This window comes from Populus euphratica, unplaced genomic scaffold (assembly GCF_000495115.2).
Source record: "Populus euphratica unplaced genomic scaffold, PopEup_1.0 scaffold59.1, whole genome shotgun sequence".
In the NCBI taxonomy this organism is placed as follows: Eukaryota; Viridiplantae; Streptophyta; class Magnoliopsida; order Malpighiales; family Salicaceae; genus Populus; species Populus euphratica.
This window is the reverse complement of record NW_011499940.1, coordinates 412676-429168: the sequence shown is the minus strand read 5'-3', so window position 1 is coordinate 429168 and position 16493 is coordinate 412676. Positions and strand designations below refer to the sequence as shown.

General features: G+C 30.0%; 2 protein-coding genes across 2 annotated transcripts; one reads left to right on the top strand and one right to left on the bottom strand.

Annotated features, from left to right (window-relative positions):
• Positions 1-1467: 1467 nt before the first annotated feature.
• Positions 1468-2424, bottom strand: LOC105136952 (acetyl-CoA-benzylalcohol acetyltransferase-like). Its single transcript, XM_011042469.1, has one exon. The coding sequence runs from the start codon at positions 2422-2424 to the stop codon at positions 1468-1470; it is 957 nt and encodes a 318-aa protein (XP_011040771.1).
• A 7293-nt stretch (positions 2425-9717) lies between these two features.
• On the top strand, positions 9718-14357 carry LOC105136913 (protein NRT1/ PTR FAMILY 3.1-like). The gene is made up of 5 exons (XM_011042426.1): positions 9718-9968; positions 10055-10137; positions 10778-10995; positions 12375-12934; positions 13331-14357. Exons 1-5 carry the CDS (start codon positions 9904-9906, stop codon positions 14265-14267), a joined length of 1863 nt encoding a protein of 620 aa, XP_011040728.1. The 5' UTR covers positions 9718-9903; the 3' UTR covers positions 14268-14357.
• The last annotated feature ends 2136 nt before the right edge of the window (positions 14358-16493 follow it).

The following is a 16493-nucleotide window of genomic DNA, read 5'->3' as shown; positions in this document are numbered from 1 at the left end:
CGTGAATAAATAAATATTTTTACCACAATGGTAATGATAAATCTATAATAAATTTATTTGAAGGTGTCTCCAAAGGGACAATCCCACTGTTTAGAACACGAGCATTTTCTTTTTCAGGTTCCAGGTTTGAATCTCAAGAGAAATGGAGCAGGGATTCAGGGAAGGAGGAAGCAAGCAGTGCCCCAATTGGATAGCTCAAAATGCCTTCGGATGAAAAACAAGTTACTTGAAGGAGCGTGAATTCATTTGAATTTTTTTTAAAAAAAAAATCTAATTTTGGCCTTCACCTACCGTAGCAGTGTATGAAATTGTGGTAATGATTATTTTTTAAAATTCAAAATACATGAGAATTATATATATTTTTTATTTTTTTAAATTTATTTTTAATATCAATATATTAAAAAATTTAAAAACGTTACAAAAATTAATTTCAACAAAAAAAATTAAAAATTTAATTTTATAGAACACGGTTTCTGTTGCAAAAATAAACAAGTTTTATATTTAAAATGGAATCATAAGAATGTCCTAAATGAAAAACACATGCATGGTCACTAGGAAAAGAACGCACTACACTTCCAATGCTATCATGGAAGATAGCGTTTGCAGGGAGACATTGTATACGTTGTTTAGAGAGAGTAGATACCTTCTGCTTGTTAATATTTTTATTTTTTTAATTATATTTATATTTGTTAAAAGATTGAATTTCTTTTCCATTAAAACTAAAAAACCATGTTGAAAATACAAATATATCTTTGGATATTAGTTTTGATTTTTTGTTTTGTTTTAAAAAACAGCATGATTATTACACCGTGTAACCAAAACGGTAGAAGACCGGAAAACTTCTAGACGATGATCTTAATATTTTTTTGCTTTGAAGAGCATTTTAATTATTTAAAATATAAAAATATCAATTTGTCTTCTAAGAATATAATAAAAACAAATGTGCTTCATGGAATAGATTAGTTTGCCCCGCCCCTGATAACTAGTTAAATGATTGCTTGAAAATGGAAAAATATCATTTCACTGTTTTCATACAAATTAAACTATCTTGGGCCCGAATGATGGGCTGATTAAATGATTTTTTTCTTTGAAAATATCAAAAATATCATTTCTTTGTATCAACACCCAATATTGTCTTGTGCTATAATGATGGGCTGAAGGCTTTTTATTTTTTTTTTTTTTTTTGAATTTGAATTTTAACCCAATCATTAAAATGGCCTCAAAGGTAAGAGTAATCACACAATATTTGTCTTTCTTTTTAAAGTATTTTCTCGACACGGTTGAAACAAAATTCATGAGATATATATTAATCCAAAATATGAAGCACCAGGTACACATTACCAAAATGGAACAGACAAGAACATATTTTTATTTGTTGTAGCAACTCAGATTATAGAATTGAGCCACTTTATTACCATCCTGAACTTCTTCAAGACCATGTTGGATGATGCTGCTTATAGCGCCTTCCTAGCCAGTGAACGAAATAGTTTTGTCCAGATTTTGCTGAAGAGTAAGCATGCTGCTTTCATCCAAGGCAAGAAATACTTCAATTCCATCACCATCTTTAGTGTCCATAAGCATAACAATGCCAGTTGGTACGTCCACGCTACTCACCCAAGAGGGTTTTCCCCATCCAAAATCCGCTTCATACCATGGGAACCGACACCAGCAACTGAACATATAGGTATCTACATTGCCTTCTCCAAGTGCTTCACCCACCTCCCTCGCCTTACTGGACACCATAGAGTAAATGTCATCACTATTTGAAGTTTTTGCACAATCATGGGTGGTGGTGCTTATGGCGTCGTGCACCCGATTCACGAAGTGATGAAGCTCCATCTTGATCTCATCATCTGGCATAAACTGCGCATTCGCCCAATTAACAAAGTTTCCACAGGAATAGTCCGGAGTAGTCATAGCTGTCTTCCCTCGCATGTTAAATGTAAGTCCGAGGAGGGAAGGCCTCAAGTGGCCATGTCTAGCTTGAGCTACCCTTATGAGAGCCATCCATATAAGTGCTGTCACGACCTCTACTCGTGATGGATATTGGTGTTTCACCAACTGTTCCGAATCACCACCTCTAGCAATTGCTTTCAGGTTTGATAAAGTATGGCCATCAAACACGAACCTTCTCCTGATAATCTTGATGTCCGTTCCTGGAGCCGTGCCACTGGACGAAGGCATTTCTTTGGGTGGAAAGAGAGAACCCAATTGGAAGCTTGGACGACAATGAACCTTTTCACTCCCAATTCGACAAGCAGTGGCCCAAGCATTGATGAATGTACCTATAGTGAATGCATCAGCTATCCTGTGCGCGATGGATATACCAATAGCCACTCCACCACATTCAAACATGTTGAATTGAACCATCACAAGAGGGCTGTTCTCCTCTTGGAATAGTGATGCAACCAGATGACTCGCCATTTCAGACTCACGCTCTTCTCTTTCTAGAAGCTGAGATAAGAAACCACCAACTTTGGCTTCCAAAAAAACTCTGCTCCCATGTCATTACACTCAACTGAGAATTCTTCCTTGATGTATCTTCCCCCGAGTGGGTAAAAGAGGCTTAAGGTTTCAGCTAATGATTTGTCCATTTCTTTGCTTCGTTTTTCGTTGTTTTCACCATCGGCTGGGTAGTAGAAAATGCATGGTAAGTAAATGGAAGGAGCAAGCTGGTCTAAACATGATACTTTCAAGTTTTGAAGGTGCGGTGGAGTTGGTGATGAAGGGGCTATCAGTTTTCTAGATAAGAGTCGAACCTCCATAGCCGAAATTCAGATGTTGAAAGAGCAAGAAATGCAACAATAACCGGAGAGGGTTTGTTTAATTTGCTGAATTATTCTTTCAAGCTAGAGTAATGCTCGACTTTGCACACATATTAATATATACAATAAAGCTCATTAAAGCTAGCGTTATTCAAAACAGGGCCACAAAAAAACAAATTTTAAAAAATATTTCTTCATAATTTTTATGCGGCTATATGACACCACTAATAGAGTGTTATTTTTAACTTGAAATTAACTTGGAGTTTTTGGACTGCGTAAAGATAATACCATATAGTTCATCAAAATTATGCTGGATCAATATATAGCAACCTGGGAGTGTTTCAAGCTCACAACGGTGTTGATTTGTTATGACAACGATGATCAAGTGATAAACACAGTCAATGATTCAATGACAACTAGCAACCATCTTTTTGTCGTGACAACAACTATTATTACAAATTTACAACGACAGTGTCCACGAACCTGACAACGCTGTTAGCAGCAACCATCTATCTGCCTCTGTACCGTAAAATTATATATTTACCCTTTGACTTTTAAAATTTTCAGATGACCTTGGAGGGCATTTTTGTCCTTGCACCACTGGTGTTCTCTAATAATGCAACCCTTATTTTATAATTTGCCTTATTAAAATATTAATAAATCAAAAGGATACGTTGATGCAGCGTTGAATATTTTTCTCTTACCATTTATTTCTCTCTCGTGTCCTTAGTGTTTGTACGAAGCTCTTAAAAATTTAGTTGTGTCATTAACTTTATAATTATTATGAATTTGATTTTTATTATTTAATTTTTATTTATTTTAATTTTAATTTTAATATTTTTTAAAGTTTATTTATTTCAATTTCATTCTTTTTCACATTTAATTTAATTCTTATATTCAATTTAATTCTTATTTTTTATTTTTTTTATTTTATCCTTTAGAATTTCATTTTTTTTTCAAATTTTGTTCTTCATTTTTTTCGTTGCTCCTTTTCTATCCTTTTCTTCTTCTTTTTTAATTTAATTTCTAATTAATTTCTTTCAATTATTTTTGGTGCAACATTCAGTTTTTATTATTTATTTTTTTATAATTAAAAATTTTATTTTATAATTTTTCTCGTGTCAGTCTCTTATATGATAGTCTTATTCTTATAACCCAGTCAACTAATTTCAATACTTTACTTAGTTTGAATTCAATATTTTTTATAATCCTTTTTAGATTTTTTTTTATTTGACTTTGATTTACTAGTCCTTAAACTTTGTGATTTATTCAATTTTTTTTGTAAGATTATCCCCATCTCAGATCTCAAATTAATCGAGTTAACATGAGTTAACTTGATTTTTTAAAATTAATTTTTTATTTAATTTATTTTTTTTCTATTAAATTATTGACCCTCGAGAGTTATTATTTTTTCCATCTTCCTTTACATGGGTCATCTTGAATGCGGGATGGTCAAGTATATTAACATCCCCTCCACAAATAAGTTAATGGCAACCAAACAAAGGAAAAAAAAATAAAAAATTCTTAAATTTTTGTGAAAACGTTTTTAAAATATAAAAATAAACAAAAATATGCTTTAAACTTAATTTTTTAACCCACAATATAAAATACAGTTTCATTTGTTATTAAATATATTGCACTACAAACTTAAAAATGAATGTACAACAAACGCAGCCTAAAAAGCCTTTAGTACAAGATTTATAACCAGGCTCGTAACCATGGTGTTTTCAAGTTTAAACCAGTTTACTTTTGGAGTTTTGACTTTGATAATTTTAAGGTTGTCAGCCATGGGCCTTTGCAGGATTTTCCAAATCATGGTACTAAAAGTTTTTTACACCAAGTTAAGTTAAAGCAAAAGGAAATAGTTTCTTGCTCAGGCCTAGTTAGCCTGACCCACGATCATTTTAGTCAACCTTTATATATTAGGCCTACAAAACCTTACGGCTTAAAACCCAAGTAACTAACTTCACCAAGTTGTGGGCCTAAACATACGGGCCTAACTTCTGTCATATGGCCATTTCGAGCCCCATTTCTTTCTGCCTCCCAGGAGTTTTTATTTTTTATTCTGAACAACGGATTTGTTTATATATAATAAAGGAGAACATCTCGTCCCTTTCTCAATTTTATCTTATGTTTCTTTTTTTATTGTTCTTTTAAAATATTTCTCATTCTTGTTGATCTTTAGTACATTGAAATATAATTCATTCATTTAATATAATAATAATAAAAATTATTCAAATTAGAATTAAATAATTCATCATTTTCAATTTTTTTTCATCAATGTGTGTTTTAACTTCTGTTTTAGATGTTTTTTAAAGGTGTTTTTTGTTTGAAAATATATTAAATTGATATTTTTTTGGTGTTTTATAGTGATTTTGATGTGCTAATATTAAAAATAAATAAAAAACTATAAAAGATTTATTTTGATTTATTTAAAAAAAAATTTTAAAAAGTACTCTGTACCATAATTCTAAATATACCATAATTCTAAATACCCTTTTAATAGAGTTAATTCTAAATACCCTTTTAATAGAGTAGTGTTTTAGATGTTATCTAAAATATGGAGAATGTTAGAAATACATTTAAATTCTTCATTCTCATGTTATAATGATTTATTAGATTAAAATCTGTGTATTTAGACCTCAGTAACACTTACCAAATACATTCTCCAGCTTTTTTTTCTTGTTTGTTTCCTTTTAGTTAATACTTTCTGGTTTTGTCATAAGAGATTATTTGAATTAAGAAAGAAACTAGAGATTGTGACTTTTAAAAATATATAGGAAATCTTGATATATTCTAAAAATTTAACAATTCTTAAAGTAACTTAAAAAAACATCATACAAACTTTTTACATAGCAACAAAAACCTTTTACATAGCAACAAAAAATGATAAAGACAATGTAGGAAAAAAAAAATAGAAATTAACCTGGAAAGATAAGTAAAATAAAAAACAACATTGGAAATAATAAAAAATTATAAAACAACATCTTATCTTTTGTTTTTGTATTTGAAACCACATTTAAGTGAATTTTAAAAGTGTGTTTAGCTTGAAAAAACATTAAACTATTAATGTTTGTTGATAATTTTGATGTACTAATGTAAAAAAAATAAATCTAAAATACATATTCAAACCAAAAATATTTTTGAAATATACCTTACACTACAATATCAAATTCTCTATTAGTCTAAAGGTTTTTTCATTCTTAATTGGTGATAAGGGGCTAACTTTTGTAGAGAATATAAAATGTAGAATTTTTGATAGAATTCTAGCTGTTCTACTAATTATGTTATTTTATTTCTAAAACTTCATTATTATCTTGTTTGTTGTTACTCATTTTAAAAATTTCATATAAACAAAAAATAAAAATAAAAAGAAAAAGAAAAAATAAAAAAATAAAAAAATAAAAGAAGAAAAAAAGTAAGTATTAGTGAGAAGAGTATACCAGAACAATTAGAAAATTATTGAACACTAATAAAAGAAGCTTAAATATACAAGATTGAAAAATTCAACAATATAGTTTTGACTATTGAAGGCCTTTTTAGTAAAAGAAATTTAATTAACAGAGAAAAATTCAAAATTAGATATTCAAGTACTTAATTATAATTTTTCAAGATTTATTTGAATTTATTGATGGCTTAACTATAAGAAAAATTATTTTTTAAGTTGATTTAGGCTTTAATTGGGAGAAATTGAAGTTTATAGGTTAAATTGCAATTTTAAAAAGTTAATTTGATCAAATTAAGGGTTTTATTGCATAAATATTGAAATTTGATGAGAAATTAAGGATTTTATTGAAGAAATCAAAAATCAAGAACTAAACTGGAAAAAATGCATGAATATAGCGATTGAAATTAGGCAAATTGAACAAATTGAAAGTTTGATGGTCAATTAAAGGTTTAAATATAAAAAATTCAAAATTAAGGATGAAAATAAAAAAAAACCACCTTAAAAGCTGATAATTGAGTTTTTCAGGGGTGAAATTGTATGAAATTAAAATTTTGAAGATGATTGTGAGTAAAATTAAAAGAAATTGAAAGAATAAGGGCTCAATTAAAATTTACTAATCCCAAATTCAAAACCTTAAATGATACGTTGTTCAGACTTAAAGAATAGAAGGTGAGTGTCTTGTTTTTGGGTTGATTGACCTTTGTTTTTGATAGTTTTGGTTTATCGAATTAGCAGCTTCAAATGTATAAATGTGGAGTTACAACCTTTAAATTGAGTAAGGTTGAATTCAAGTAAAATATATGCATCCCTTCTACTAAATTCAGGTGGTTTCAGACGACAATAATATCATAATTGCTCTAATAAAGTTTTAAAAGTGATGTTTAAATGATTTTTAATCTTAGTGAAACTAATTTTGGCCAAATCATGATTATTTATTGATAATTAAAATGAATAGATACTAGATTATTGATTAGTGTATAATTTCTAATATGTATGTTTCTTTAGTTTATCTATATCTAGTTTGGTTTAAGAGCTACATTGTTAGGTTTACGCTGAATATTCTTTATTTGTTCTTCGTGTTCTTCTTAAAAATATTGTCTTAGCTACATGTTTTGACTTGTTTTATTTCATATATTTGCCAAAACTATTTTTATACATGATTAACCAATAATCTAGTATTTATTTACATAAATAACATGGTTTTAATGGCTTTTAATCTTAGAGTTTTGGTTCTGAACTGAAATATATTTTGACAAAATTATGATGTTTAAGTGAAAATTGATGTGATTGAATGCGAAATGATTGATTATTGCATGATTTTCAACATACATGTGTCTTTATTTTGACCAAATTCGGTTTGATATGAAACCCACGTTACTGGGTTCATGCTTGATGTTCTTTATTTTTTGAGTGTTTGATTCATTTTGTTTAAGAATTTTATTTTTTTCTTGCATGTGACAAAAAAATTCATAAAGTTATTTGAGTATTTTTTTCCAAAGAAAATTTAAAATATTTTTGCATGTTTTAAAAAGAAATTGTATTGATTTTACAACAAGTCTGTAAAATTTAAAAGGTTTTGGCCTATATTTAAAAAATATTAAAAAAATTATTTTTGGTAAGAAAATATTATTTAATTTTATTATAAGGATAAAAAACCTAAACGAGGTTAATATTTAAAAAATTATTAAGGATAATAAATGTTAGTCACTTTTAATATAATGATAAAAAAAATCTAAAGGAGATTAATATCTAAAATATTATCAAGAATAATAAATATTATTTACTTTTGATATAAGTGTTAAAAAATCTTAAAAGAGTTGTTATTTAAAATATTATTAAGAATAATATTTTTATTACTCACTTTAATTATTAAAGATAAAAAATGTGTTTGAAATTAATAATTAAAATATTATTTTGAATAATACAACTTATTCATTTTTAATATAAAGATAAAATACACAAGGAAATTCATTGAAAATATTATTTGAAATAAAAATGTAGCACGAATTCTAATTCTATCATAAAAGAAACCTCGATAATCGATGATATTTTACTTTTTCAAATTAAGTTTTTCACGTAGAAAATTAGAGTTTGTTTATCATAACAAACCCATCATAATAAGTCAATATAAATAAACAACATCAGGTCATAATAAGCAATAAAAAATAATATAAATTATTTTAAATAAAATATATTATAAATGTTATATAAATAGTTTTTTTTTTAATTTAGAATCATTAAAAAAATAATTAAAATTTTTAATAGCTATAATACCTCCTCCACCGATTTTTTTTTCTTCTAAGCCTCGTCTATAAAAGATCGCCATAACAACGCGACCCGTGAGTGATTGGGGGGTGCGAGATAGTCTCTGAATATATTCCTTATGCATCCCATCCAATTAAAAAATGTGAATACCTTTGGGACTTGATCTAAATGTCACGGACCTCACAATCAATCAATAGTAGGCATGCTCATCTTTTTCTCCAGAATTTTGTTTGTAGCATGATGAATGTCCATCGCCAGAGTCAATCTTCTATCATCTTGATCTTGTTTGCGTAAGTAGGGACGTCATTCGTTTCCAGTGTGTTGGTCCACATCTTTATGTGCTTGCCCCCTTACAATTATGAGATTATTGCTGGCATTCAGGATCTTGAGGCGGGGATGGTTGATTGATTGATTGATTAGGCAAATCAATCTTTTTGTTCTGTTCAATTTATTACAGGTATCGAACTTTCTTCTTTTCCCATTGCCCATGTCGACTGTTGATTCCAGAAATTGATCACAAACGTTCGACTGTGGGTTCGATTAATAATTCATGATGTTCTGTAGCATGTCGAGAAAAAAAAAAGAAGATTTTTTCTGTTTTTGAACTATGTTTATATTTAATTCAAGACTTCCGAGGAATCTTTTTTTTTTTTGAAGATTCTTTTGGTATTTATTTCTGTAGATTTATGAAAATAAATCAAATTCCTTTTCACATTTATGAAAAAGAAGCACACATGAAAAATAAAACAATTCCCAATATATTTATTTATTTATTTATTCTCATGTTTAGATCCCAAGTAACAATATTCTTCCGGAATGATTTATTAATAATTATTAAAAAATTATATAAATCCTACCTTGAAATTTTATTTTGAATTGAAATAATTTTTTTTTAAATTAAATATAAAATAAATGATCATGTAAAAATTTTAAATTAAAAGAGTTTTCACTTGATAAAATATATTAAAAATTGTTTTTTATTGATTTAAATTACTCAATTTAAATTATTCTTTAACTATAATAATTTAAAAATAGAAAGAGGAATTCAATCTATCTATAGTAAAGATATATGGTTTTTTTTAATAAAAAAATTCAATATCCAGTGGAACGTTGATTTAATTTAATTTTCATGCTTTTCTCCGTGCACTTAAGACAATGGCTTTTTCGAAATGTTTACATATAACACAGACAAGAAAGTTTTATTATATATATACAAACATATATTTTGTAACGAAGACGAAAGCTCTTTCGAACGGGCAGGTGAAGCAATGCGACAAAAGATCATCACACACATAGATAGAAGGGGTCCATTTTGTGGATCCCGAATCTAAAATTACTGGCCTGACGTCCATCGCTCATCTTCGTCCTATCCTTGGCACTGAACCATCACATATATGGCTATTAATTGGGAACTTGCCTCTGGACATGAAACACGAAATGGAAATGGAGCTGGAAAGTAATAGCAGCAAGGTTGGCAATGGGAAAGGGAAAGGGAGGAGGAGGAGGAGGAGGAGGAGGAGGAGGAGGAGGAGGAGGAGGAGGAGGAGGAGGAGGAGGAGGAGGAGGAGGAGGAGGAGGAGGAGGAGGAGGAGGAGGAGAAGCAAGAAGATAGCAGGAGGAGGAAGCTTGGAGGCATCAAAACAATGCCATTCATCCTATGTGAGTTAGCATCATTCAACAGCTTAGAGTAAATAATTTTTCTCTTAATTCAAACTCCCTATAAAGGAATTTTCACTAAAATTTCATGCCCACATGACATTTATTTATAATTGTTTTTTGTTTAACTGTGAATGCAGCACCTAATCGATCTCCAGACCTGCAAACAATTTTCAATTAATTAAACATGATTCTCACTGTTTTCAGGTGGTCCTGTAGTTTACATTTCTCTGTTGTCTAAACTTCTCAGATAGAGAAATGGGAAACTACAGCTAGAAAATATTAAAATCAGTCGCTAACTAGCAAGGGAAACTTCTCAGAGACTCAGAATCTCTCCACATGTGATTTAATTTCTTGATTGAGTTCTAAGTATTAAATAATGTGCAGTTAATTAATGTGATATTTATTAAAATAATATTCCCGAATCAACTTTCACGAACTAAAATCAAATCCATCGAGTTAGTAGATAGATCATTCATATTAAAATTAAAGAATTTATGAGAATTTTATACATTATAATCCATGACATAAGGGTATTCTTAGAAAAATAATTAGCCAAGTGTATAAATTTATACTGAATTGATGAGTTATTATAACATTAATCCTTTCTTCTTTTTTTAATCTCCGTCCAATTTTGATACAGCAAATGAAATATGCGACAAGTTTGCTGCAGCTGGTTTCCATGTCAACATGATAACATACCTGACCCAGCAGCTGAACTTGCCTCTGGTTAAAGCCTCTAACACACTCACCAACTTTGGTGGGATGGGTAGCTTCACGCCACTCATCGGTGCTCTGATTGCCGATTCCTATGCCGGCCGGTATTGGACCATTATCGGTGGTTCCCTTATTTACGAATTGGTAACTTCCTCACACCCTCTGTATTTGAGCCAACGATGATATATTTAGTTAGACATCCATGTTGAATCCACTTTAATTTTAAACTAAAGAAAAAGGTGTTCATTCATATATGTAAAGTATTTTTGTACTCAAATATAATATTTTAATATATCAATATTATGCTGATATTCACATTCTCTATATATTATCCTATAATTTAGATTTTAAATTGAAAATAGTATTAGTTATAGCTGTCAGATTAGTAAGGGAATTAATATAGAAAAGGGTATATAGTCTTTTTCATAACTTTTGCTTCTAGATGTTTCTTACTTTTAATTTTTATTAATTAAAATTATAAGGTATGATTTGAATTCCTATTACTTTATCATAAAACTTTGATATTATATTAAAAAATTAATTTAATTTAATAACTTAAGCTAGATGAGATGTTAAAATATACTTTATATTATTTTTTAATATTTTTTAAAAGTATTTTTAACTTAAAAAAACTAAATTGATGTTTTTTAGTGATTTCTAATGATTTTGATATAGTGATTTCAAAATTTTAAAAAACAAAATTTTTTTAATGTATTTTTTATAAATATTTTATGAAGCAGCCTATATCATAATCTCGAATACCTCCTAAATCAATAAGTCATCATGGCATATGGTTTAGCAAGTAAAATTCTCTAGTGTTAAAGTTAATTTAAATCAAGTTTGATTGAATTATTAGTTTGATTGAGTCAACTATATTTATTGAGTCAACTATATTTAATGAGATGGATATTTTTTTTTTATTCAAATCAAAACCTAATCCGAAGCATATTTATGATTGATGATTGATTTATAAAATAAAATTCTTTGGTATTCACCTCATCAAATTTAAATCAAGTTTCTATTGAATTATGAATCCCATTGAGTCAACCATATTTAATGAGATGGATATTTTTTTGAATTTAAATTAAAACCTGGTTCGGGCATACTTTGATTGACGATTCTTCAATTCAATCTTAAAAGTGGTCCCTTAAATTCCTCACAAGTCAAAATGCTCGAACCTCAATGCTTCAACTCCCAGGACTTCAACTGGAGATTACTTCAAGTCCTGCACCATTTAGACCAAAGTGACCTTATTGGTGATCTAATGTTGGGAGATGTGAAATAATTAAATTTGTTCAGACTAACGTAGTTATGAACAAAGATATTTATACTCATTGTTGTATATCATTTTTGGTGTATTAAATAAGATACTACGGTGGGGTCAATTTGGACTTAACTATTTTCTAGAGTCAACTATAGTCAAGTGACCAAAAACCATCAACTTGCCAGAATATTAATTTAACATGAAAATGGATTGAAAAATCTCCACATGACAAGTTTTTTATTTTATATTTGGGCTACAGGGAATGATCAGCCTAACAGTGTCAGCAGTGCTCCCATCACTGAGGCCACCTCCATGTCCATCTCAAGTGAACTGCAAAGAAGCCTCAAATTCTCAGCTATGGATCCTTTACATGTCGTTAATCCTCACATCCATAGGCTCTGGTGGCATTAAGCCTTGTGTTGTAACCTTTGCTGCAGACCAATTCGACATGACCAAATCAGCTGTTGGGTCACGCAGCTGGAACTTCTTCAATTGGTACTATTTTTGCATGGGAATGGCAACATTAACAGCTTTGACTGTTGTAGTTTATATTCAAGACAACGTGGGTTGGGGCTGGGGTCTCGGAATCCCAACTATCGGCATGGCTCTATCCATTGTAGCCTTTATATTCGGTTCTTCACTTTATAATAAATTAAAACCAGAAGGCAGCCCTTTGGTTAGATTGGCTCAGGTCGTCGTTGCTGCTGCGAAGAAGAGGAAAGAAGTGATGCCACTGGACCCTGGTATGTTGTACCAAAATAAAGAGCTTGATGCTGCTATTTCTGTCAACGGAAGGCTTTTACACTCCGATCAATTCAAGTAAGCAATGCTGACAGAATCCTCTTAAATAATGTACTTTTTTTTTCTATTTGATGGTCAGGTGGTATTCTCGGGCTAATTTGGCATACTGAAACTGTAATTATTAGATCTGTCTGATAGATTGATCTGCTAAATCATAACTTAGAGCTGGATTTAGAGCTAAATTTCAACTGGTTTTGATAATGGCTTGGTCAAATTTAGATGATATGATGGATTGATTCATAATCTAATTGACCGGCTGAGTTAAAATCAAAGATTTTTTTTTTAAATAATAATATTATTTTCATAAAAAAATTAAACCGTTCAAGCCCTCTACTAGATTAGAATGTAGGCCGGGTCTAACTATGAGGGAGACTAATAGCCAAATAATTAAATGTGTTGCATCTGTGTTGGCAGGTGGTTTGACAAAGCTGCAATAGTAACAAATGAAGATGCAAGGGATTCAAAGTCACCAAATCTATGGAGGATTGCCACTGTCCACCGAATCGAGGAGCTAAAATGCATCTTCAGAATGCTGCCCATCTGGTCAGTAGGAATCCTACTTGTAACAGCTTCCTCACATCTCCATAGCTTTGTTGTTCAACAAGCTCGGTCTATGGACCGTCACCTGTCGCACTCCTTTGAAATCCCACCAGCTAGTCTTTCCATCTTCAGCATCCTGACACTGCTCATAGGACTTGTGTTATACGAACGTCTATTCGTTCCCTTTGCTCGTCGCTTTACAGGAAACCCTTCAGGCATCACTTGCCTGCAAAGAATGGGCGTAGGATTCTTTATTAACATAATTGCAACTATCGTTTCAGCATTAGTTGAGGTCAAAAGAAAACAAGTCGCTGCTCTTCACAACCTATTGGATGCTCCTCAAGCCATTATCCCAATAAGTGTGTTTTGGTTACTTCCTCAATATATTCTCCATGGAATAGCAGATGTTTTCATGTCTGTAGGGCACATGGAATTCCTCTATGACCAATCACCAGAAACCATGAGAAGCACGGCCGCCGCACTCAATAGCCTAGAAGTTTCTATGGGGAACTACATAGGTACACTCGTTGTGTCCCTTGTTCACAAGTATACTGGCAAGAAAAATAATTGGTTGCCTGATAGGAACCTTAATAGGGGAAAATTGGATTACTATTATTGGCTTGTAACGGGGATCCAAGTCATAAATCTTGTGTATTATGTAATTTGTGCCTGGTTTTACACTTACAAACCCTTAGAGGAGGTCAAGGAAGAAGATGATGATGTTCCAGCAGAAGATGAAATTCAACACAAGCGGTTGAATTATGCTGAAGGGAATGGAGAGGTAGAACTTCGTAGGAATGTGATGGTATAGAATTTATCCAGGAGATTAAAACTAATGTTAAATTATAATGATGAAATAAACTGTATTATAAAATAATATCAATTATATTTTTAAGTTTTACCGATCAGTATAAGCTATATATCAGTATGAGTTTCTGACTAAAATTGATTTTTTAGATAAATCGAGATTTAATTCATGCACCTTTCTTATTTCCTTTTCTTTTTTATTTCTTTTTCTAAAATGAAGTCAGAATTATAAATTTTATGAAAAATAGGGAAATTTTCCCTTCCTGGACTTGAATCTTTACTCTATTAGCGCAAATATCATGCTCCTGTAGGGTCATTTGAATGGGGTTTAGTACAGCAACAAAGCTGATGAAGAGAATCAAGAGATGCACCAAGGTTTCTAGCCAGCCATTCTAATAGAGTTTTTCTATATATGCATCTTGGGTTTAAATTTTAGTGTGCATGCTTGTCATTCTCATGATACTTTATTTATTTATTGAACTTGCAGAATGTTTAGTAAATTCAAGAATTAGTCATAGTATATATAAGTTATCTTAGATATCATTATAAAAAAACAAAAAGAGAATCAAGAGGACATTAGATCGAGTAGATAACAAGAGATATGAACTTGGAGGCATCCCCATTTGTCCTCTTTGAGCTCATATCTGATTTTACTTGACATCTTTTTGTTTCAATTGTTAGTAAAAAGAATGGCATGATATGTCTGATGGCTTAATTGTTTTGCAATTCTGGGTTGGTGCTGTACGAAATACCAAATTCTATTCATCACCAATTGTTTCTAGAACGATTAAGCTATCAAGGTTCTATGAAATTCTGTACTTCTCAACCTGTTTCTCCACTAGGATGGTTGTCTACGATCTCCTTGGATGCCACGACAATGTCCCGTTCAATAGCTGTGCAAAATATTAAGGAACAAAACAACTTTATTGAATATAGAAAGTGCAATTTTGTAAACTAACTTGGAAACTCCTAAATAAAAAGATATCGAGCTTCTCAATCCAATGTTTTTAATAAAGTATAACCAAACAATTACAATTCTAAATTTCATATATTATTAAATTTTAATTTATAAAATTAAATATAAAATAATATATATATGTGTAAATTTTAATTCTAAAGAAATTTTACTTGAGAAAGTGTGTTAAAAAATAATAATATAAATTATATCTTGGAATCTAATTTAATAATTTAATTTTTAGGGTTTAAATAATTTTTTGACACAAAAAAAAATCTAAACACTAGATCTTTTTAAGGGTGGATAAAAAAAATCAAAAAACTGATTAAATCAAGAAAATAAAAAAATAATTTAAAAAAACCAAAACGAGAAAAAAAAGATTAAACCAATTAGAATTTAAAAAAAACCGACTGATTTGGTTTGGTTTTATAAATCTAAAACTGAAAAAACCAAACCAAATCTAAAATGAAAAAAACCGAGTCAAACTAAAAAAACCGAACCAAATCAGTTTAAACCGGTTTTTGTTTTAAAATAACCAAACCAAACTGAAACAGATCGGTTTGAACTAATTTCAGTTTAGTTCTATTTTTTTTAAAACTTAATTTGATTATTTTTTTAATAAAAGTCAAATGAAATAAAAAATATTAACCTCTAAATCTTTTTAATCTTTATATTATTGCTTTTCTAATCTTGTGTTATGAATAAAAAACTCTATAATTTAATAAAATAATTATTAAACCTGATCTATTTCGATAGGTTAGCCAAGACCCATAAATTAACTTTGAATTCTTAGAGAAGATATTGACAAAACCTAATCTAAATCTAGCTAGGATAATATTTTGTAAATATATAAAAAAATATTTTTTAAAAAATATATCGCTACAATACAAAAAAACACTGTAACAAGAATAGTTGGTGCAACTATGGTGTGTGACTTATGACTTGCAAGCTTCTTTCTTTTGTCCTGCGTGAACTAAAAAAATCATCATAGCTAGCTAGCAAAGTCAAATCAGCAATGCCAATTTTTTTTTTTTTGTTCCCATGGCTGTTCAGTTGTTGAAGCCGATTCTCATTGATACCTTGCCCTGTCTATTTTGCATTTATGAATTTGATAAATCAGGTTTTTTTGTTGTTGCAAGGTGATAGGTAAAAGGTGGCTTGTATATATACAGTTGTTGGCAATATAAACCACGTCCCCTGTATGCGCGCACCTTTCTCAGTTTCATCTTCTTCTGTAAATTTTCAATAGGAATACACAGATCCACAAGTGTAGGG